At 48.9% G+C, this 21,892-nt stretch overlaps 2 protein-coding genes across 2 annotated transcripts; one reads left to right on the forward strand and one right to left on the reverse strand.

Moving 5' to 3' along the window:
* The first annotated feature begins 2,962 nt into the window (after positions 1–2,962).
* LOC112975958 (vitamin D3 hydroxylase-associated protein-like) lies at positions 2,963–17,233 on the forward strand. Its single transcript, XM_026086669.1, has 16 exons — positions 2,963–3,007; positions 4,213–4,440; positions 5,818–5,931; positions 6,278–6,421; positions 7,517–7,650; positions 8,163–8,369; positions 8,673–8,713; positions 9,387–9,511; positions 10,328–10,453; positions 11,300–11,397; positions 11,573–11,672; positions 12,532–12,575; positions 13,663–13,702; positions 14,370–14,478; positions 14,794–14,939; positions 15,649–17,233. Exons 1-16 carry the CDS (start codon positions 2,963–2,965, stop codon positions 15,772–15,774), a joined length of 1,827 nt encoding a protein of 608 aa, XP_025942454.1. The 3' UTR covers positions 15,775–17,233.
* A 73-nt stretch (positions 17,234–17,306) lies between these two features.
* Positions 17,307–21,423, reverse strand: NSUN4 (NOP2/Sun RNA methyltransferase family member 4). The gene is made up of 5 exons (XM_026086890.1): positions 21,011–21,423; positions 20,301–20,455; positions 19,561–19,715; positions 18,634–18,758; positions 17,307–17,806 (listed from the first exon to the last, which is right to left on the reverse strand). Exons 1-5 carry the CDS (start codon positions 21,367–21,369, stop codon positions 17,533–17,535), a joined length of 1,068 nt encoding a protein of 355 aa, XP_025942675.1. The 5' UTR covers positions 21,370–21,423; the 3' UTR covers positions 17,307–17,532.
* Between the last annotated feature and the right edge of the window lie 469 nt (positions 21,424–21,892).

Consider the following 21,892-nt stretch of genomic DNA (forward strand, 5'->3'; position numbering starts at 1 on the left):
GGATTTTTTTTGTTGTTTTTTTTAATTGCTGGTGGACACTTGAGGGAAACTTGATTTTAAGCAATACTGTGGCTACTTTTGGACTGTTTGCGCTGTCTGGTGCTTCCAGTCTCACTGTGACAACCTTGTGCTTTCTGGACCTGTCCCTTCCTCTTGAGGTAGAGGGAGAGGCTGGAAGGGAATGTGGTGGTGATAGAGGTGGATGAAATGCTTTGATTACGTAAGTGTGCCTTGAAACAAAGCATCAATGTTAGCAATGATCTGGGCCTTCTCCAAGACCTGCATGCCTCTCCAGCCATATTGGCCAGAATAGAGACAATATTTCCCCAATAGGAAGAGAGAGGCACAGGGCTAAGGAGCAATGCCACTCTAGTTACTTATCTAACATCTGCCCTAAAGCCCCCCTAGGACTGCCTAGCGATGCCACACGCTGGCACTTTGCAGTCAGGTCTGGACGTGGCATGTTGGCAGTCCTCATCCTGGTCTTCCTTCTGCGCTGGAATCACGTATGCCAATCCTGGCTCCTGAGCCTGACTCACGATCCTCTGTTTTGCACAGAGCAGAGCAAGGAGCCACAGCACAGCCCTGCTCATCAGTGTCACCCATACCAGACATCAGTGGCAATGGGTCAGTGATGCAGTAAAAAATGTGTAAATATATCTAGAGGCTGTGTGATGGGGCTGTATCAACTTTGTCTCCTTTAAGCTAATGCAGGTGAGGACAGCTCTGAATTAGGAAGATTTTCAAAGGCAAGATGCCCTTGGAGAGTCAGTATCTAAGATGTTCTCAGGTCTGGCATCACGATGGTGTCAAGTCCTGGGATCAAGGTGATTTTTTTTTTTTTCTGGTCCAAGCTTGAGTGCCTAACACAGCTGCAATGAAAATGCATGTTCCTGAAACTCCAGTTAAGTCCAAAGAAGGTGCTTAGGAATAAATGAGGTGCAAACTGGTGGTACTACCTGTGTCCCACATGAGTATGGTCACCACTCCCACTTGGGGATCTTGGACCTGAATCAAAGCCAGATGAGAAAAACTTTGGAAAGAAAGGTACACTTGGTCTTGTTTATCTTCAGTGCAACCTGGAGGAATGAACTGTGAGTCAGAAAGGCTTGACTCCTCTGCTATGGACTTGAGGTGTCATTTGAGACATCCTTTTGCTTCCCTGCCTCAGTTTCCCCATGTACAAAAATAAATGGGGAAAGCAACATGCTCAACCATGTTACATGAAGGTTGTGAGCATGGGTTAGTTCATGTCAAAGTGTTTTGGGCATGGCAAGGCATTACAGATATGCGACATTTTATAGGTTTGCTGTGGTCTTTGCACTTTCCAGGTCAGTGAAGAACCTGTGGACGCAGAACATTGTGCTGGAGGTAATTTTACTTCCCTGATAGAAATGGTGGGGGGTTGTGCCTGGGAGGGGGTTGATGTTTAACTATGCCTTTGCTTACACAGTCGTTTCTGGACTGAGACAGAAGCCATCAAAGAAGTAAGAGACATTTTTCTTGGCAAGTTGGGCAGTGTTAGAAAGATCTGGAGGGGAAAAAAAAAAATCTATATTTTCCCATATCCTTCTAAACTCACATTGTACAGAAAGTTAATGATCCATTGGCTCACTTGACACCCAGGTAAGCCTTTCCCACCATACAGGACTGAGCTGTGTCACCAGAGTGATGGAAGCTGATGAAGAGCTGAAACATTACACAGGGCACTACAGGAACCCTTGGGCTAAGCAGCTGAAACAGGTCAGCTGGAAGCAAGAAAGGCCATTTTGCATGGGGGGCAGAAGTAGGCCCAGGAAATTTCTTTGCCCAAGTCTTGTGCATTTCTGGGGCCTCCGAGTGATGCAGAGTTGGGATTGGAGGTGCACGGGGACTGGCCCCTGTATCCAGCATTTGCCCTGAGACAGTCCAGGGTCTGTCTTAGCTAAAACTCTCATTGCAGCTGTGCTTTTGGGAACAGCTGAAAGTTGTGTGGGCCACCATGGTGTTGTGGGGTGAGGGAGTGAAAAGGCTTCCTACAGCGGATGCCCGGATCTGGAACTTCCCTGATGCTGGACCCACTTTGCCTCAGTGCTGAAGCATTTCTTGTGAACTGGATTCCTGGGATCAGGGATATGATAAACTCAGAGTTGGCTTCCCAAATCCATGAGGACAGTGGTCTCTTTCTCAGAAGACACCTTTTTTTCCCAAACACCTCTTCTTCCCCTTAGCCTAGCTGTGAGTCCACACAAAGTCCTCCACCGGGACATCAGCTCGTCCGCCTCTATGTAGCTGTTCCCATCCAAGGGAAGGACTCTTTAACTTCCTGGGGTCCCTGTGCAAGGTGAAGTGCCTCAGCAGCCCAAAGGTCTACTCAGAGGGTGTAAAAAGGTATTTGTGTTCCCTCAGGGAGGATTCAACCCTCATTCCCTTCCAGACATTTCCCATTGCCTGTGTCCCTGTTGCAGGCTGTGGAAGGAGCTGTGAGGCTGCCTGTGGCCATGTAGTGCATGGCTTTGCCATGGCAGGAGAAGCTGTGCCTCCAGTTCATGAAGGAGGCAGAGCTGCTCACCTATCAATAAGAAAAGGGACTCCCTCAACAAGGTTTGGCCACCTGGAAATGCTGCTGTGCCTGCTGATAAAACCTCCCTTTGAAATGCCAAGTCTGTTCAGACACAGCTGGCTCTGTCTCCATTAAACATTTACCAAGTGTCTAAAGGGCAGGATCAGAGCACAGGATCTAGTGTGCAAGTGGATGTGGGAAGCCAATGCCCGATTGCCTCCCAGGAAGGGGTAAATAACTCCCTCATCTGCTCAGTCTGTTGCAGGGGTTACATCACCATTACACCCAGACACCCAGAGCCCACCTCTGGCTCAGAAAGCCCTTGCACAGATCCCTGGAGGCTGGGAGAGGATTTGAGTGTCATTTCATGCCAACTCTGTTCATATGCACCTTCCCAAGGCATCTGCTGTAGCTGGTACCATGGGGCAGGAGCTGGAGCTAGATGGGCTGCTGCTCTGTCCTCAGGTGACTAGTCTTGTAAAACCAACAGTGGTTTAGCTGAGGATGCATCCTCTGAGACGAGGACGCCACTGAAAGGGAACACAGTAAGAGGTCAGCTTAACTAGGTAATTGCTGTCATCTTCAGACTGTTTCTTAGAGGATGCCAAAGTCAGTTTTGTCCAGAGTCCCTCATGAATCTCACTAGTTAAAAACAAAGAGAACATTCACTACTCTCACCAATTTTAAGGGGAAACAACAATGAACTTGTCTTGTCTAACAGTTTAGAATGGACCTGACAACRGATGAAAAAGCAAGCATTAAAGGACTCTCTAGCCTTGATGAGGGAAGGCTCTTTATCTTTCTTTCTATATCCGGTTCCACACTCTGTTGGACTGGGATCAGGTTCTGGGATTCTGTCATGACTCTTCTGAGCAGATGGTCATGAACTCTGGGTGAGAACTCTCTCCCCAAGACAGGTAGAGAGGATCACAGATAGACCATGGCCTTTCGCTTGAGGCTGATGTCAGCTAGGTTGTTGCAAGAAGTGTTTGCTTCTTGCTGGAAGGACATCAGCCAACAGACTTCTCTATTTCTACTGGGAATGGTTTGCTTCTGGGCTGCAACCCTGTGGGATTTTCCACTCCTAAAGTGGTATCAGCACACTCTGTAACGGGGTGCACCCAGCCTCTCCCCATGGTGCATGCAGACATTGTGGCAGTGCTGAGCTGTATCTCTCAGGCGGGCTGAAATGGGAGCAGCACAGGCTAAGGAGCTTGGGCGCTGACGGGCACCCAACACGTATGGGTCCTCTTAGCATACCATCACCCTCACTGTGCATGGAAATCTTGTGATATCAAGTTGGATTTTCCCCATTTCCCATTGTCCTTTTAGGTTGCCCAGGAAACAGGAGAGAAGCTATTTCCTTGCTTCTTCTCTTCAGCTATCCCACAGCCATTCCCTCCCAGAGGTGATCTTACCACGGTCCAGAAAGCCAGTATGAGCCTGACACGCCCCAGAGCTTCACTGGCCGTGCAAATTTCACCTTCTCCACTTCCCAGTCAATCATTCTCCCCTGCACGCCTCACTGAAGGCAGCTCTGCAGGGATTGGCATTGGACTTTCAAACCATTTTCTGAGCTGAGATAGTGGTGGTGGGAAGAGGGACAGTTTCAGGGAGGCAGTTAAGCTGTCCTGCCCCTGCCTTGCTTTTCTTTCTCGCTCCATCCCCAGAGACCAGAGAGCTGCATTACGATGCAGCAACAGCTCAGACAGCTCCTGCCAGATGGGGAGGTGAGTCCTTCTGCTGCCCTTGCCCTGCTCTGTGGCTCAGCTGCAGCCATGGCATTCTGGAAATGGCTGGGCAAACGGCAGATTCAGGAGAAAATGGAAGAGGCTCGGAGGACCCGGGATCAGGGTGTGAAAAAAATGGAAAAGGCTGTTCAGCAGTTCAGAGAACAGGTAACGTGCCTCTAGGGGGGGTCTGAGTCACACCGGGGTGGTCTGCTGATGTTGTTCTCCATCTCCTCCTTCTAGTTCACCCTTCTATAGCTTTTATAACAAGGAGCCCAGAGGAGATGTGCCAGCAGCCTTCAACAAGAGGAAAGGCTGCGTTGGGAGGAAGGGAGATCACTGCTTTCCTCAAGCTGAATGAGATGCAGTGGGAGTCTGTAGCCAGGGAGATGTGAATTACGCACTGGGAAGAGGTTTTGGATAACACAGGTGATGAAGCACTGGACCTTCATTGATCCAAATTCAAGTTCTTGAGGGACCTGGAAATGTCTCTTGCCTCTATGGGTACAAGAAAGAAATTAATTTATTTTCCTAACTCTGAGTTTATTCATCTGTCCATATCCTTCCCCTATATCTTTGGCTCTAAAACCTGGCTTCTTGATGGCTCTTAGAGAGTCTTCAAAAAAGCTTTTACCAGGGATCCTAGCCAGGGAGGCCTCCCAGCCCAGCAGGCTGCCCAGAAGATGCTTGGCCTGACTTAACACTAACGAAGCACAGGCATTTGGTGCCCTCTGGGAGCAACCAGGACGCAGCAGGGGTGAATAAGGCAGGCACCCAACCAGCACGGATGTGGTCACAAATTCCTACTGTGACACTGATTGTTAACCCCCTTTCCTCCCTGCTCCGTTCTCTTCTGAGTATGTCCTGGTTAAACCATCACCTTTACACAGGTAACATACCTGCACATAAAGCATACCAGCTAAGACCCTTAGAAATTTTTTCTTTTGAATATAGTATGAAACCTTAAAAAGAGTTGGTGGCACTGAGATCTGACAGGCTTATTCATCTGAGTAGTCCTTATCTACCTGTGAGCCCCTACTGGCTTCTTTGTAGTTTGCCAGACCTGGATTATTAGATGTTTAGGCCAGACTGGGCTGACTCCAGGGCTGATAGCACAGTGCCTGTACCCACACTGAGGGATGAAGGGCCAACCCAAGACTTGTGTGCAAGGAATTCATTACCAGCTCATTAGTGCTGGTGTTTGCACAGCTGAGATTACCTTTCAGTTGTGGGTAAGTGCCACAGTGCATGGAGGAAGGCTCAGAAGTGATGCATTGCCTTGTCCCTTGCTGCAGTGGATGTGTGAAGTTCTTCTATGCCTTCAGAGACAGCTGGGCTGCTGTGATTTACAGCATGTTCATGCTATCCACAAGGCCTGCAGATCAGCTCAAACTCAGGCTGAAACAGTCAGAGTCTGCCTTTCCAGAAAGCTCAGTTGATAACGTTGACAAAACTTAAGGGACTTACCCTCTCTGAGCCAAGGCACAGGCCCCTGCCTCAGGTACCTGGAGATGCTGTCCTGGCATGCCCTTCTTCCCTTTGCAGATCTCGCATGCCCAGACTGCTGCCATCCTGTCCCTGCCCCTGGTGGAGCTTGCCGGGAGACTGCGGGAAGGGTCTCTGTCTCCTGAGACAGTCCTCTACACCTATGTAGAGAAGGTGAGAACCCATCCAGAGCATGAAGGGCAAATCACTTACATTCCCCACACCATGGTGTGGGGGCTGGTGGTTGAGGAGACTTGCTGGAGCTGTTGATTATGACAAGTCTTTAATACAGCAGATATCAGAAAAAAGATATGAAAGGGAAGGGATCTCTCTGTCTCCTCGGTCAGACCCCTCACTGGACAGTCTTTTTAAAGGGTTTGAGCTGGGATGCTCTAGGGAGGGCTTATCTTCCATCCCGAGTCATTAGTCCTTGCTTTACGGATCCAGGTAGCTACCAAATGCATCTAAGTAATTACATTGTTCTTAACTAACACATATTTCTCAATGTGTCCCGGCAAAGGCCCTGGAAGTGACCCAGCAGACAAACTGCTTGCGACATTTTATCCCAGAGTGTGAGGAGCAACTCCAGGAAATACAACGGCGAAAGGAGAAAGGGCTGCTCTATGGCATTCCCATCAGCATCAAGGATCACATTGGCCACAAGGTGCTTTCCCTTTGTGCCCATGAAGCATCCCACTGAGAGTTAGGCTCAAATTTAGATGGGCTATGAGGTAAGGGGGACACAAGAGGATGGGAAAGGGGCCTAATCCTCCCCTCCTGTTTACACCACAGGAAACCCTGCTGGTCTGAAGCTGTGGCCCCACATCTCCTTGCAGTTGCAGCCCTAGCAGTTCAAGAGCTGCTCCTCCATGGAGATGAGCATTGCCACCGCATCAGCAGTGCTGCTCTTCTGAATGCTTTCACTTTGAACAAAAAAAATCAGCAAAGCCAGAGCAGTTTAAAGAGCAGATCTTTGCTAACCCTGCTCATGCTGGCAGAAGCAGGCTAGGGAGCCATCACATGAGCAGTTCGGCTGCCAGAAGAGGATGTGCGTCCAAAGCCTCAATGCAAGAATTCCTGAGCAGGGGAACCCAACTGCATCAGCAAGTCTGTCCCAGAGCCTCCATCAGCCAAAACCAAGGGGTGAATAGTTATACACCAGACCACTGAGCCCCTTAGCCATAAACCTGTGTTCAGAACAGATGCACTAGTGACCCTGTCACAGGGACAAGCCCTGATGAGGACTGGCCTTGAAGACCACAGACTCCTGAGCTGAATTTGTTGGGCTGTCTGCTCCATGTTGAGTTACCAACACAGCTAAGAGTGCTCAAGCCCAAAAGTAAGCCCCACACACCAAGAATAACTGAGAAGGGAGTACACTGTTTGCCTGGTTTTATACTGCCTCCCTGAACATCCACTACTGGCTACCTCTGGAGAGCAGGATACTGGGTTTGATCTTGAGATAGTGGGTAAAGGAAGAGCACCTGTGGAGTTGCATCTGGGATGGGGGAGAGAAATAGCATGAAAAGGAGCAAGGACAGCTTTAGGAGAAGCCTTAACCCTGCAAGTGCTTGGCAGCCCTTTGCTGCTACGGGCATCACTGGGACGAGGAGTCCTTGGCCCTTTGTGCAAGGGCACACACAGTAGGGAGCAGACTAGTACCCCAAACATGGACACCAGCTCTTCCTTCCCAAACTGCAGGCTGAAACTGCAGAGGAACTTCACTGACCCTCTCCACTGTCATTTCTCCTCTTTGCAGGGACATCTGTCGACCTGTGGGCTTGTGCAGTTCTTGAACACCCCGGTGCAAGAGGACAGCGTCCTAGTCAAGGTTTTGAAGAGACAGGGGGCCATCCCATTTGCACTTACCAACGTGTCGCAATCCCTCTTCAGGTAGTACATCATTAGAAATGTCTCCTCTGGCTGTACACCTGAAGCTAAAACCCAGCCCAAGGGTCAGGGGACAGGCTCCCTGTGTGTTTCTTGAGATGTTTCCTGGCCAATTTCCCCCTCCAATCAGCTGCCAACAATCCCAGTTCAGCTGAAAATAGCTTTTATATAAGATTTAGGGGAAAAGACACACAATGAAAGAAATCAAGTGCACTCATGTATGTGAGGGAGAACTGGGGTATGCATTTTCTTCACCACAACCCACAGTAGACAGCTTGAATACAGCTCTGGGACTCAGAGACCCCAGTTTGATTCCCTGCCCACACACAGTGATCTGTGACCTCAGCCTGTGCCTCAGTTCCCAACTTTTTCTGATGGGAACAAGCCATGTCCCAAAGGGATTACAAGGTGACAGGGGTTGGCTGTGCCACACAGGCTCACAGTAAGGAACAGTCAGCGAAGTCAAGGCATTAGGCTGTTCCTGACAGTCTGCTTGCTGCTTTTCTTCTCCCCAGCTACGACTGCAGCAATGCCATCTTTGGCCAGACACTGAACCCTTTCAACCACAAGAAGAGCCCCGGAGGCTCCTCCGGTGGGGAGGGAGCTCTGATTGCAGGGGGAGGCTCCATCCTGGGCATTGGGTCGGACATTGGTGGCAGCATCCGCCTGCCGTCCAGCTTCTGCGGGCTGTGTGGGCTCAAGCCCACGAGCGAGAGGCTCAGGTAGGTGCTGGGGTTTGCCCTTCCTGCTCTGCAAGGAGCCTGCAAACCCATGTTGCTCCTTACTGAGGTACACACAGCCCCTCTGAGCTCACATGTACCTTGTCCTACATGCACTGCAATCAAGGACAATCTGGGGCTGGTTCAGCAAACTGATGGATCAGCAAACAGCTGCCTGGTCACACAGAACCGCATTTCCCTGGTGAGGGAATGGAAATTCAGACTGAAGACCCCACTGTCCATTCAGACCTCCTGGGAATATCTGTTATTGAAATGACAGTATACATTTTTTTTGCCCCCTCCCAGCTTGTCTGGAGCAAGTGGCCCAATCGATGGGATTCTGTCGGGTATGTGAATTTAGAATTGTTTTTCTCTATATGCTGCGAAGAACAGGAAGGGTGGAAGGAGGGAGAGGCCAGGTTTGCTTGTGTCTGGACACTTCATAGCACAGCATGAGGCTTTGGCCTGGGTTCAGTATACCCAGTTGTAGACTGTCACAGCTCCTTAGGGACACCTTAGTGAAGTCATGTCATCTCTAAGGCCTACTGTAGAAGCAGAAAGGTTGTATTCCCTGTCTCTACTTTGTCTGTTTAACCCATCTGTCTTCAATTCAAGGATCAGCTCTTTATGTGTCTGTCCACATAAAGCAGAGGATGACAACATCCTATTTTGGTGGGGATGTTTAGACCCTCCTTAAGTACAACTGAAGGATTGATGCCTCTTACAGCATTTGCTTTTGCAGAGGCAGTCCAGATGAATGGGCTGGCAAAGAGGCAAACAGTGGTCTCCCTGCAGCTACCTTGAGCTTACCTTTCCCCACAGCACAGACATCCTGAGCAAAATCTAAAGCAAAGACCTGAGGAAGGTCTGAGATAGCCAAGACCTGTCAGAAGGTTCTCTGGAACATCCCACCTCATTGCCTGACTGTCCCTTGCAGTCAGCTAGGCCACATAGAGGAGGAGACCAGTGTTTGGTACACCTGCTTGCTTAAAGTGGACGTTTGTTCTCCTCCCCCTCCAGTTCCCTGTGCGCTGGGGCCGATGGCAAGGGACGTGGACAGCCTGGCCCTGTGCATGAAAGCATTGCTGTGCGAGGAGATGTTCCAGCTCGACCCCACCGTGCCTCCCATCCCCTTCAACGAGGAGGTGAGTCATTAGTGAAAGAGCACTGGTCCTCTTGAGGGTGCTTTCACGTCAAAACATAAAAAGGTTACTGTTTATTTCGTGTTCTTCAGGGGCGATTCACGAGAAGTCCGAGGTGGAATTTGCCACTGTGGAGTTACAAAGACAGTAACACCAGGGCATGGGACAGATGAAGGGAGGGAGGGTCCAGTATCCAGCCAGCTCTGAACATCCCACAGGACACCAAGGAAAAAGTACCTGCTCAGCATACATACATTTTAAGGGCCCACGAATCCTTACAGTATAGGTTTCCAACAACGTTGTTAATTTTCCTTGAAGGCACAAGTCATAATTGTTAGAAAAAGAATGGCTAGCAAAAAAAGTATTCTTTCTGCCTCTCAGTTGGCATATGGATTATTGGACTGAGATACCCCAGCAAAGGGTGGGGAAGGAAGAGAACATCAGGAGCAAAAAATGGAGATTTTTAAGGGAAGATGGGACAGGCTGGGTAACTCCTGCAGCAAATCTTCTCCTGACTGAAGACGCTTCCTCTCCCTCTGTGCAGATGAACTTCAGGAGGTTTTCCTAGCCCCTTCCTTTGTAGCAATGGCTGAACCAGCTGGTCTTGAGTGGCTGTGCTTTATCTGAAGGGAGGGATGAAGAAGAGACTGGAGACAAAGGGGGGCACTGGACATTTGGAAAGGGTAACTCGTGGAAACCATAAGCAGCAGCTCTCTAATACCTAGACCTTTTATCCCCTTCTGCAGTGGGCTTCAGGATGTGGGCAGGCCTAGTCACAGTAAAGTTGGAAGTCTTTAACTAGTGGCTCCTTTCCTTTAGGTGTATTCAAGCTCTGCTCCCCTCCGGATTGGGTACTACGACACGGATGGCTACTTCCCACTCCCTCCTTGCATGAGACGGGCAGTGCATGAAACCAGGGATGCTCTGCGGGCAGCCGGGCATGAGGTGAGTTTGACCTCACCAAATTCTTCTCCCCAAGGTGCCTCAATCTTTGCCTCTCTTTGTTGCAATCACTCTTCAGAGAGTAGATATAACCCCCAAACCCATCTGACAATGGACTAGCCAAGGATAACAGTGTGGGAAAAATAATCGAAGGTAACAGAGATTCTGGTGAAAGTTACTACATCCATATGCACAATGCAGTCACACACTGTAGGCCAGCACATCGCCTATCAGGTTGTTATAGCAGTGCCCTCTCATGGGGAAAGAGCACAGGTGACTAGTAAATCCATCTCTGTCTCCTTGCAGACCAGACAGAAAGCTCTGTAAACACGCTGCGTCTTGTCCCTGCAAGGCTGGCCTGGCCTTTTCTAGATCTGTCCTTCCCCACTAGGGCTTCGGGAGCCATCGTTCCCCTTTCTCCTCAATGTCCAGGGAGCCCTCTCCTGGACCACAGAGGGAAAATGGCCATTGGCAGGGGTTGGAAAACACCTTCCCCTCGGTCTAGACCTACCTGTAACAAATGTGTTAATGTTACCTGATCTTTATAGCAAGGTGAGTCTGTGTTTGAGCAGGTGTTGAGTCTGCTGGGACATGCTAGAAACTGGTGCAGTTTCTGGCTCAGTGATCGCCTAGAATAGGATGAGGAAATGGCTCTGGAAAGATCTCAGAGCTGGGCTGAGCAGCCCTCAGGGAAGAATAATCACACATGGGAAAGGGATGAACTGGGGCTCTCCACAGGTGTGTGGAGCCCTGGGAGGCTGCTGTTCTGCATTTGAAGTATTTCCACGGTCAGGCACTGGAAACTATTCACATCCCCAAGCTGCCACATAATCTTGTACTTTGATGCAGTTGGTGCCATTTGCTCCACCTCGGATCCACTATGTCATGACCGAACTGTTTTTGAAGACATTTTTTGCTGATGGAGGCCGTGCTTTCTTGGATCTGTTGTAAGTAGGAATCCTCTGGCAGGAGTGCCGTAAAACACTTTCATCCCTGCACCCATGAGCACCATGCATGGGTAAAACTAGCTCATCTCTCCTACCCCAAACAGGAGATACTCAGATTTCTGAGATAAGGCAAATGGCTTCTCTGCCATGATCCCCTCCTCCTCTTGTTTCTCAGCGCAGGAAATATTGTAGATTCAGGCTTGAAACCACAGGTGAATTGCTACAAGATCCCAACACTGTGGAAGAAGCTGTTGGCTCTGATTCTTAAACCTCTGGTGAGTCCCTAGCCTCAGGCTCAAGGCAAAGTGGTGTCAGGAAAGCCCTGTGATGCTTGAAAGGGTGGTGGTACTGGGAGATGCCTTTAAATGGAAACCCTGGGATTTCAGACCAAGGCAAACGCTACCACTTGGGAAGGTCTTTTCTGGCATCTTGCTAGGATTTATATAGTGCAAAAGGAAATGAGAAAAGGACCAGCCAAGAGTTGTAAAAGAATAATGCAGAGTCCACAGCAAGCAGTTCTTCAACACTGGACCTAGTGATGCCCAGTTTCCTACTGATTCATGCAACTGGGAAACACTGCAGCAGGCAGACTGGAGTTTGAAGCGCTATGCCTGTGTTTGAGGCCTCCCAAAGAGCTTGTTTTCATGGGAATTCCTCATGGTTAATAAGGGTTGATGCTCACTGTAACCCCTTCACCAGGTGAGCATCCTTTTGTAGGGTTTCTCTCCTCCATCCTGTTTTCTCTTTCTGTCCAATTGGGTTGTTATCAACTAACAGGATCAAAAAGGTAGCAGTGAATGTGAGACAACCAGTGTTTGCAGAAGTCTTGTTTCTGTGGGATAACACAGTAAAAGATGTTTTATTTACCAAAAATAATAAAAGGTGACTTGTTTCATGTCAGTGCTTTCTTCTGTGAGAAGCAAATATTGGGCTGAAAGAAACAAATCAAGAATCAACAACAAAGTCGGAAATGAACTAAAATGAGAGCTATGAGGAACATTTTTAAGCAATTTAATTCACTGTCAGAGCAGCATCCCCAGGGAGAGAGATGGGCTGCGACTGGAGGTCTCCCAAGATGACACAAGTTGCTGCGCCCCACATCCCAACCCTAACAGGACCCTCTTGCCTTTTCAGTTTCCCCGCCTGGCTGACTATCTGAGTGCCTTGTGTGGAATGAGGTAAGACAGCACCTTCCTCAGCTGCCTGCTGGGAAATGGGGTGTCTGTGGAAATGAACTGTACCTTCTGCAACGGGTGCCCATAGTGGGGTGAGGGACACCAGGTTCAAGACACACTCTGACCCACTCTCTGGAGGGGCTGTCCCTCTGTCCTGGACTATACTTTAGCCTTTAGGAATACATCTCCCCACACCCCTAGTATAATAACGCCTTCCCACAGGTCTTCAAACATGCTCTAGGTTGCTGCAAGGTGAGAAGCAAAAGACTAAGTCCTGCATCTCCCAGGGCCAGGATGCAAAGTCAAAGGCTTAACATTACAGCCAGGGAACTCAGGAAGCATTCCCTCTGGGAGAGGTTCCCCAGGAGACGCTGGGGCATCCCAGGAACCAGATGCACACCTGTCAGCAATGGCTTAGACCCACCGGGCCTGCCTTGGGTGGGGGAATGGAAAACAGCCTCTGATGGTTTCTGTCAGCGCCATTTCTGGTGATTCTCCACATCAGATTGCAGTCCCCCAGGGCCTGAGATAAGTTATGAAACACTTAAGAAATTCACTTTCAAAGCTAAAGCAAAGTTTTATGTAACGAAGGATTAAATGACATACCCATCACATCCCATTTTCATTATTCTCTACAGAGAGGAACTAGCAATAAAGATACTGATAAAGAATCCAGATACCCTCCAACACAAATGAGTTTTCCCTCCAGCTCTCTCAAAGGCTGCAGCCTTTTTGTTTCTTCAAGATGCCAAAGATTTACCTATGTTTTACAACTACCTCAGGCAGTCTGATACAAGCCCATCCCTCCTGTAGCAAATCTGGGATCCATAAAGGATTAAGGGACTTAGATAAGGTTATACAGTAAGCTTTCAGCAGAGCTGAGTACTAAACCCAGCCTCACAAGAGAAACCTTCTTTCTACCTCTCCCAGACATTTGCCCAAATCCCAAAAGAAACTTTAGAGAAATTGGGAGAGATGTACTTTTTGAATAATTGCTAAAATCACTGAGGCGTATCAACTTGGAGGATAATTTAAGGAATCTTCCCTTCCTCTTAAGGCTTAAAAATGTTACTGTGGTTTCCATTTGCAGGTCAGTGAACAAGATGTGGAAGCATCAGCATCAAATAATGGTATGTTTTGAGGACTTTTCTCTCTGGCATCATGCTATGAGTTGAGGCTTTACAGCAAGTACCAGATTGGGGGTCATTATTTAAGAAAGGGGTTGTGCAGTGGAGTGCTGAGGAGGAGAGATGGAGGGAAAGGCACAAACAAGAGACAAGCCTGGGCTACCTGGGCTTTGGGGTCAACCCAGGATGGCTTTTATGGTTTGCCCAGTGCTCATGCCCAAATGCCCATGCTCAGTGGTCCCAGTGCAGCTGATGCCTGCTAAAGAGGGGTCTTACCAATTTCTGACTCATGAGCCATTCAGTCATGGTTTGTCCATGTGTGGCAGGGAAAGGCATTCGCACACAGGCTTTTAGTGCAGGTCCTGCTTTGGAGAAAAAAGCAATAAGAGACCGCAAGAGCTGGGGCCATAGAGGCTCTGTACATAGCCTTTAGGGCTGGGACATTCGCTGACCCCCACCTTCCCTGGTAGTGTTGTGATCCCGGAAAAGTTTCTCCATCATGCAGACAAATGCTGTAACCAGCTGCTTTGCCCTGCCTTTTTCCCTCGTGCACTGATCTGCCTGCTGCTGCCTCCCCCAGCCACGTGAGAGCCTGGTGCACAGCCCAAAGAAGCTGAGATGCTCCAGGTGTTGACATGCCCTCTATATCATCTCTGCTCTCCTCCCCAAGGCGTACCGTACAGAGTTCATCAACAAGTGGAGGGAACTCAGGCTGCACGTCATGCTTTGCCCTGTCCTGGGTCCGGCTTTCACTACGGGGTACCCTGGGAAACTCCTAAGTAAGTGAATCTGGGAGGGAAAAGACCACTGTGGTTGTGACTGGACAGAAACATCCAACTGTGGGGGCTGCTGGGGAACTTTGCTGCCTACCTAAGCATTTTATGGGCGTTACTGGCAAACAGAGATAGACACGCAGATGAAGTGATTTGGTGAGAGTTGTTTCGTGCAGTGGGACTTGGACTCACATAAAACCAGCCCTCTGCAGTATCTCCCCCAGAAGCGGCTAGTTCTCAGGGGGCTTAAGGAACATGCTTGAAGTTTGAAAGAATATAGATGGCTGTGGCTACCTGCAGTCTGTCTTTTGCTTCTCTCAGCTGCCATCTCCTCCACGATGTTGTACAATGTCTTGAACTTCCCTGCTGGCGTTGTACCAGTCAGCACAGTGACAGAAGCTGATGAAGAAGAGCTGAAGCTTTACCAAGGATACTGTGACGACCCCTGGGACAGGACACTGAAGCAGGTCTGTTACACGAAAAGGGAAGGAGCAGAGGCCGTTCAGGGTGTTCAGAGTAATAGTCTCGCTGAAATCAGGGGTTCCTAAATGGCTCCATCAATACAGGCACAGTGAGAAGGAAAAAAAAAAAAGTCACCTCTACTTTATATATGCCTCACAAATCCCTTTTCTCCCAAGCCCCAAAGGTCACAAGTCAGTAAACATCAGAGAGGGACTGGGGGAGCACCTAAGGCCTGGATTATAGTCTGCAACCAGGAAGAAGCCATGGAGCAAAGCTTCCTTGAGTAGGTCCTTCCTATAGCCACAGCCTGCAGCACTGCACTGGAATTTTCTCCTGCTCCATGATCTGTTCTGCCAGGCCCAGGCTATCAGCAGAGCATGGATCAGGCACAAAGATGCTAAAGGAAAAGGGATCTGGTAGTAAGACAGCTCCAAGCAGAGCTGACTGGGGAGGGCTGACCTCACACATGCTGCCTGAGACTTGGCAGCCATTTCCATCATGAGAACAGCAAGAGCCTTCTCTCTGTCCCAGCACGCTTTAGAGAGGAAGCCTGCCCCTGCTTGAACAACAGGGCTCAGCCTCTAACCTCCCTGCTCTCGAGGATGAGCCCTTGGGTCAGAAGGGACTAGCCATGTAGCTCAGCCAAGCTTCCAAAAGATCTTGGAGGTCTGAGCTTCTGTGGGTAACACCTCACTGCTTGTGTCCTCACTGCAGGCCGTGGAAGGAGCTGTGGGACTGCCCGTGGCCGTGCAGTGCGTGGCTTTGCCATGGCAGGAGGAGCTGTGCCTCCGGTTCATGAAGGAGGTGGAGACGCTTAGCCGTGAGAAGACAGCAATATAGCCTCTCCAGTCCGGCATCTGCAGGGCCAGAGACAGCCAAGACACAGATAAGAGAGTGCTCTGTGATTTCTCCTCACTTCTGATCTGAAATGCATAAATTACAGCAAGGAGGGAAGGAGAAAGGAACAACTATTGACTCTCCCCCTCCTTGCCAATAAGCATACAGCCTGGAAGGGACACAGTGGGTTTCTAGTTAGCCATTAAAAGGATTGTAAGTTTGTCTAATTTCCTCCTGGAATCTCAGTGGCTGAGACAGAGACTAAGCAAGTGTCAAAATAATTTCTCCAGAACATCATCATGCAAACTCTTCACGCCACCAAACCCTTCTGCCAAAAAGGGCCCCTGCCTTGGCTGCGTTGCCTTCTTCCTTTGAAGAAAAATTCACACAATGTCTAAGGGCTCCAGACTGACATTGCAGCTTCACAAATCATTCTATAATCACATCCTGCTGCTCATTCTCATTTCTCCCCTCCTCTGCACCAGTAAACTGATCTGGCTGAAAACAACCAGTTCCTTCTACTGCATTAATGACTATGCAGTGTTCCCTGACCCAGTACACTGTGCAGCCAGACTGATGCTCATGTTGGCCCAAGATGCAATGCAGAGGGCAACACTGGCTTATGTTGGGTTCACATGGTCGTAAATTATGAATTGCCAGCTTCCTAGAAGGATGGACATGGATGGGGGTTTCACCCTCATTTTCATCCATGTAGTGTCTTGCAGAAGCATGGCAATGCTGAGAGAGGAAAGGATCCTTAAAGCTCAGTAGTATTTTCTTGCTGGCACACTGAAGTAACTTCATACAGATGTGACTGTGGGCTATTCTAACAGCATTGCAGGGGACAGTGTATTTGCACGAATACAGCCATGTCTGCCCAACCATATTTTGTTCACAAAAAATAAAAATGTAGATATTAAGCAAATCTTATCATAAGCGCCAGTAATCTATCATTTACTACTCACTGATGGGTTCGATTACAATACTGTGAGTACTGTGAGTGAACAGGTACTGCTTACTCAAAGTCATAGGAACACCTTCCCACTGCACATGAAATAGCATCTAGTGTGTTTGGGCCTGCTCACACCTTCTCCCTCAATCAAAGCTATCCTGTCTATGAGAGACGGCAATAATCACTTGCCTTTCCACAGCACTGAGCTCTTTCCACCAGCACATCTCAAGCATCACAAGGATATTTCCACCTCCACAGCAGCAGCTTCCTTAAGAACCTCTTCTTCAATAACCTCAGGCTGCTCTTTCTAAAATCGCGAAGAAGTGAGATAAGCAGAGAGAGCTGCAACTCAACTTTGCAGATAGTGAGATATGGACCAGAAAATCTGGGATCCCCAGATGGTGTTTATGAACCAGCTCATTCAGGATCAAAACAGACAGCAGGGAGAGAGCAACATCCGCACAGGGCGATTGAGCCCATTCTGAGACAGACAGGATGGATTGCTCTCCCTGGTAGGACCTCTCTCGCTTTCCAAGATTAAACACCTCGGCCTTAAACAAATAAAAGAGTAGGAGACTCCATGGCAGGTCTTTCTCATTTATTCTCAAAATCTGCATTAAAGAGCAGAATTCCTTTGGGACATTTTAAAAAGAAAAATAAATACAAAACAGCTTTGCTTTCCCTGGAAACGTGGGGTATTTCATTATAGCCAGCAGTGGGGAAGCAAGATCAGTTCCATTCAAAATGGCCCAGGGAGGTATGGTGTGGAAACTGGACCTGCCACAGAGCCAAGAGGTCTGTCATTCCCTCTACACTCGACGTAATTTGCAGAAATACATAGGTCCAAAGTTGGCTGTAAGGTGAGGAAGAACAAGCTCCCCCAGCCTGCAGTCTGAGGAGAAAGAAAATGTATCCTGGAAGAGTGTCCGGAAGTGGCTCAAGTCCTCGACATGGGTACTAATGTTAAATTCGGTTTCTGCAATTTCTATCGCTCTCTCGATCACATATTCATTCTGCAGCTGAGAGAGGGAGCACGTAGAATACACGACTTCTCCTCCTGGCTTGGTAGCAAGGATTCCAGCCCTATGGGCAAAATGAACAAACATACCATCACAAGAAAAGGACTGTAGTGGGACACCAGCATTTCTACCCTCCGAAATTAGGAAGCAAGCACTTAATTCCTAAGAGACRGAGAGAGACAAGCCTCCTTGATCTCTGCAGGCTCAGGAGCCTCACAGTGTTAGCGCAATTTCAAGACTGTTTTAGACCACAGCAGCACGCGTGAGACAAATGCTTAGACTGATAAAACATTAAAAATGGGAGAGCCACTACTGCAGAGCAGTTGAAAGAAATAATCTTACACTCACCTCCAAGTGAGTGAGAGAAGAGTAAACACAGGGCAAGAGGCTCTTGTAGTTAAAGCACTGTGATGGGATTCTCTAAGCTCGGCTTCRTTATTGCCACATTTCACAGTCAGCTAATATAGCCTCCCTAGTGAAATGGGGGTAATGAAATTCCCACATGCCCGGTGTTGCTGAGGGAAGATGTGGACAGCTCAGGAACCCTCCACGGCTGACTGCCAGAACCTGGGAGATCATCATAAGAAAGGACATTGCTATGTCCATTCTCTTTCTTAAACTCTCCTTATTACCTCCTTGTGGTTACTGCTGGAGATAGGAAGGACGTTTGGTTTGACCAAGCATGCTTTTACCTTCTTCTATTCCTTGTGGTTTGGTATGTTCAACTACTGCAGTTCCAAAAACTGCATGCATTTTCCACATTTGCCAATAGGAGCCTGAGCTCCCRTACAGGCACATGCAATGGGAGAAGGGGTTTCAGTGCTGGGCACTCAGAGAGCTGCTATCATAAACACACAAACGGCAACATAGCATAGCTTCAAGCTCACTCACATCAGCAGCTGCAATTGCAGCATTGGCAGCATCTGACGCTCCTTGGATCTCCTTCTGCTGAAGATGTTGTTGTCCTCCTCCATGACAGAGTGCCTGTCAGTCGTGCAGGGTACATCCACAAGGACCTGCAGCAGCAGAGATCCTGCATCGATTCTGTGCTCAGTTCAAGCTCAGAGAATCTTCTATCACAACCTTCTCTTTAGGCAGCTCCTCCACCCTTGCCACACACAGAAGCTAGATTAATGCAGCTCTTTGTACCTTGCCTAGCTCATCATATTGCCAGAGTGCAGGTATATACCTATGCTGAATTGTTATTTGTTTGACTGCTTCTGAGTCTCCAGGGTGAGCAAATAGACACAAAAGTGCTGAAAAAATTCACATTCTCGCACATATCCTCATTTGAAGTTTCCACTCAGTGCATCTTGTTGATACTTGCTACCATGGCAGAGAGTGACCCATATGGATGCAGCTATGCACTGCCAAAGCTTAACCACCTCCTGGAGCAACAAAACCACCTCCCACAAGCAAAACAAACTGCTGAAGTGCAAGCACAGCTGGACACCAACGCACCCCTGACTGAGAGAGGCAGGAATCTGGGGCCAAGATGTGGTTGAGAAGACAGACGTAACTATCTAAGCCTCAGATTTAACCCCTTACAGGTTATAAATTAGGAAGGGTTCTTTTAAGGGCTGTTATACAAGTAGATACAGGTACAACTTAGGATGTCCCTACTTCAGATCCTGCAGGAAGTAGGCGAGTATAGCTAGAAGAAACACTATATACGGCTAAGCCTTACCTCTTTCTCTACATGTCAGACTATGGAGAACTGGGCCTACCCAGTTACACTGTTAGATAAGCTACTGTCTTCCTCTGAAACAGGAGGAAACTGAACTCGATGGGCTTATCTTCATGTTTTTGGTCACCTACCTTATGGAAAGTTCCACCTTCCAGTTCCCCCCAGTTCCTTCCATCCCATGAAGTGACACACACAGTTTCCCTGATTTGCTTGGGAACATAGCTATTGAGAATCTGGTGCAGCCTCTTCGTGCGAGAAACAGTGACATCATTGGCTGCCAGATGCCCTGAAGTAAGAGAGACAAAATGGCACATTGAGAAATTCACTCTAAAAATACTAAATCTGACTCCTACCTCTTATAACCACAAAAGATTAATGGCCAGATGGGCATTTCCTGGGGGACCAACATACACTGCAGACCAGAGGCTGCCGAACTTCAGTAGGTGCAGTGAACACTGCAAGTACAAAAGCTACATCAAAGCTATACATTGTCTTTCTCCCAAAGACAACAGAAAAAAAAGCTTCCTGCAAAAGGCAAAAGCTTTTGTCTCTGTCTACATCTCAGCACTGAGGCAACAGGAGCTCCCAGCTCTACGTGAAAGAGAAAAAAAAAAAAAGAAAAAAAAGATGCCTTTCCTCCCACCCCTGTTTCTGGACAGGTGCTGAGCCAGGAACTGCATCATCACGGATGAAACACACCACATTTGGAAAGATCCACACTGAAATAACTCCCAGAGAATCATTCCTTATTGCCCTCAGTGTAGCTCTCATCTTAATCCTTGGATAGGAGGAGTTACCACAGCAAACTCTCTCATCCCAGTTTTGCACAGCAGTACCAGGTTGATGGGTGGGGAATAATCCCTTTACCTACCACAAAACCCCGTCTGCAGGATAGCCAGAGTCTTGCCACCTGGAGCTGCACAGAGGTCAAGGACAAAGTCATCAGGTTGAACGTTAAGTGCCAAAACAGGCAAAAGAGATGCTGCATCCATGAGATAATAGTTGAGGATCCCCAGAGTGTCCGGCCTGGTTTGCGCAAAACAACAACAACCGTGTGAGGAAAAAAAGCAAGTGAAAGTTAAGATGGGTACATACAAAAGAAGCTGATGTTAACACACACTCAAACCCTGAGACCAGCAATAATAACGTATGGCTTCCACTACTAATGTTCAATGAAACATTAGAAAAATCTGGCTGGATATAGTATAGCACTTCTCATAACCAAGTAATAATGTCTTTTAAAAACACAATTTTAACTCTTTAGCTAATTCAAGCATAAATGTGCCAGTATGACATGTATTTAATACTGGGGTGAAGAAAACAGGATAACAACCCTTCCTCTCCCCAAGGCTTTTGTTTTGCTGAAGTCTTACAACACTGGGATGAGAACAGTAAGTTTTGTTTCTATTCCCAGAATTCCTGCCATTTCTGTCATGAAACTGCTACAAAACAGGCTCTTCTAAGAAACCCAGACTTGTAAGGTGAGCGTCCCTTTTCAAGGCRAAATTTAGAAAAGGGCACTGTAAATGTTTGTGTGCAGCACAAGACCCCCCAACTCTCCAGTCAGTGTGGCCACCTTACCGTGCAGGACGAAAGCGAGTGACATCTCCTCTGGGGAACGTGTAACACTTGATATTGGAGGTGATGGGGGCAGAAAGCGGTGTCGGTGTCTCTGCCCGTTTCACAGCCTGGCATTCACCGGGCGCTTCCCGGGACGCACTTTCCTCCCTCTCTGCTTGTTCCGCAACCGAATCCTGCTGCAAACCTTGTGCCTTTTGGGAGGCTTCAGAAACAAAATCCACAGCGTTTAGCAGCTCCAGCTCTTGGGYGACACGGTCAACATCAGCGAAGTTGTTGACAAGGGCGCCGTATTTCTGCTCAGACAGAAGGCTGACCCGGATTGAAGGCCAGGTGTCCTTGAACTGCAAGCTGTAGTTCATGTCGAAGTTCTGCAGAGCCAGTCTGGTGGACGGGATGCGGGGGGCAGTGGCAGCCTTAAGAGAAAAAGAAAAGACGACATGAGGGATATCACGACAAAATTGCTCGATACCCCGGTGCTCCCCGGCCTCCACGTTTTTCAGGGAGACTCAAACCCTTGGCGCCGTGCTGCCACAGGTCCCTGCGGCCTTCGCAGCCCTTTCGCCGCGGGAGCGGCACCGCGGGAGCGGCGTCGCAACGGAGCAACGGGGCGAGGGCGCCGGGGGCTCAGCGGCCGAGCCGGGGCTGGGGCTGAGCTCGGGGGGCGGCAGGGGCCGGAGGATGGGAAATGGCAGGCGTCCCTCCACCCCCAGGGTCCACGCCCGGCGCGAAATGGCGACCCCGTCGCGAGGACCCCTCCATCACCCCCCCTCCCCAGGGTCCCCGCCCGGCGCGAAATGGCGGCCCCGCCGCGAGGACGCCCCCCTCGCCCCCCACCCCGGGGTCACGGCCCGGCGTGAAATGGCGGCCCCGCCGCGAGGACCC

This window comes from Apteryx rowi, unplaced genomic scaffold (genome assembly GCF_003343035.1).
Source record: "Apteryx rowi isolate R43461 unplaced genomic scaffold, aptRow1 scaffold_7, whole genome shotgun sequence".
Classification (NCBI taxonomy): domain Eukaryota; kingdom Metazoa; phylum Chordata; class Aves; order Apterygiformes; family Apterygidae; genus Apteryx; species Apteryx rowi.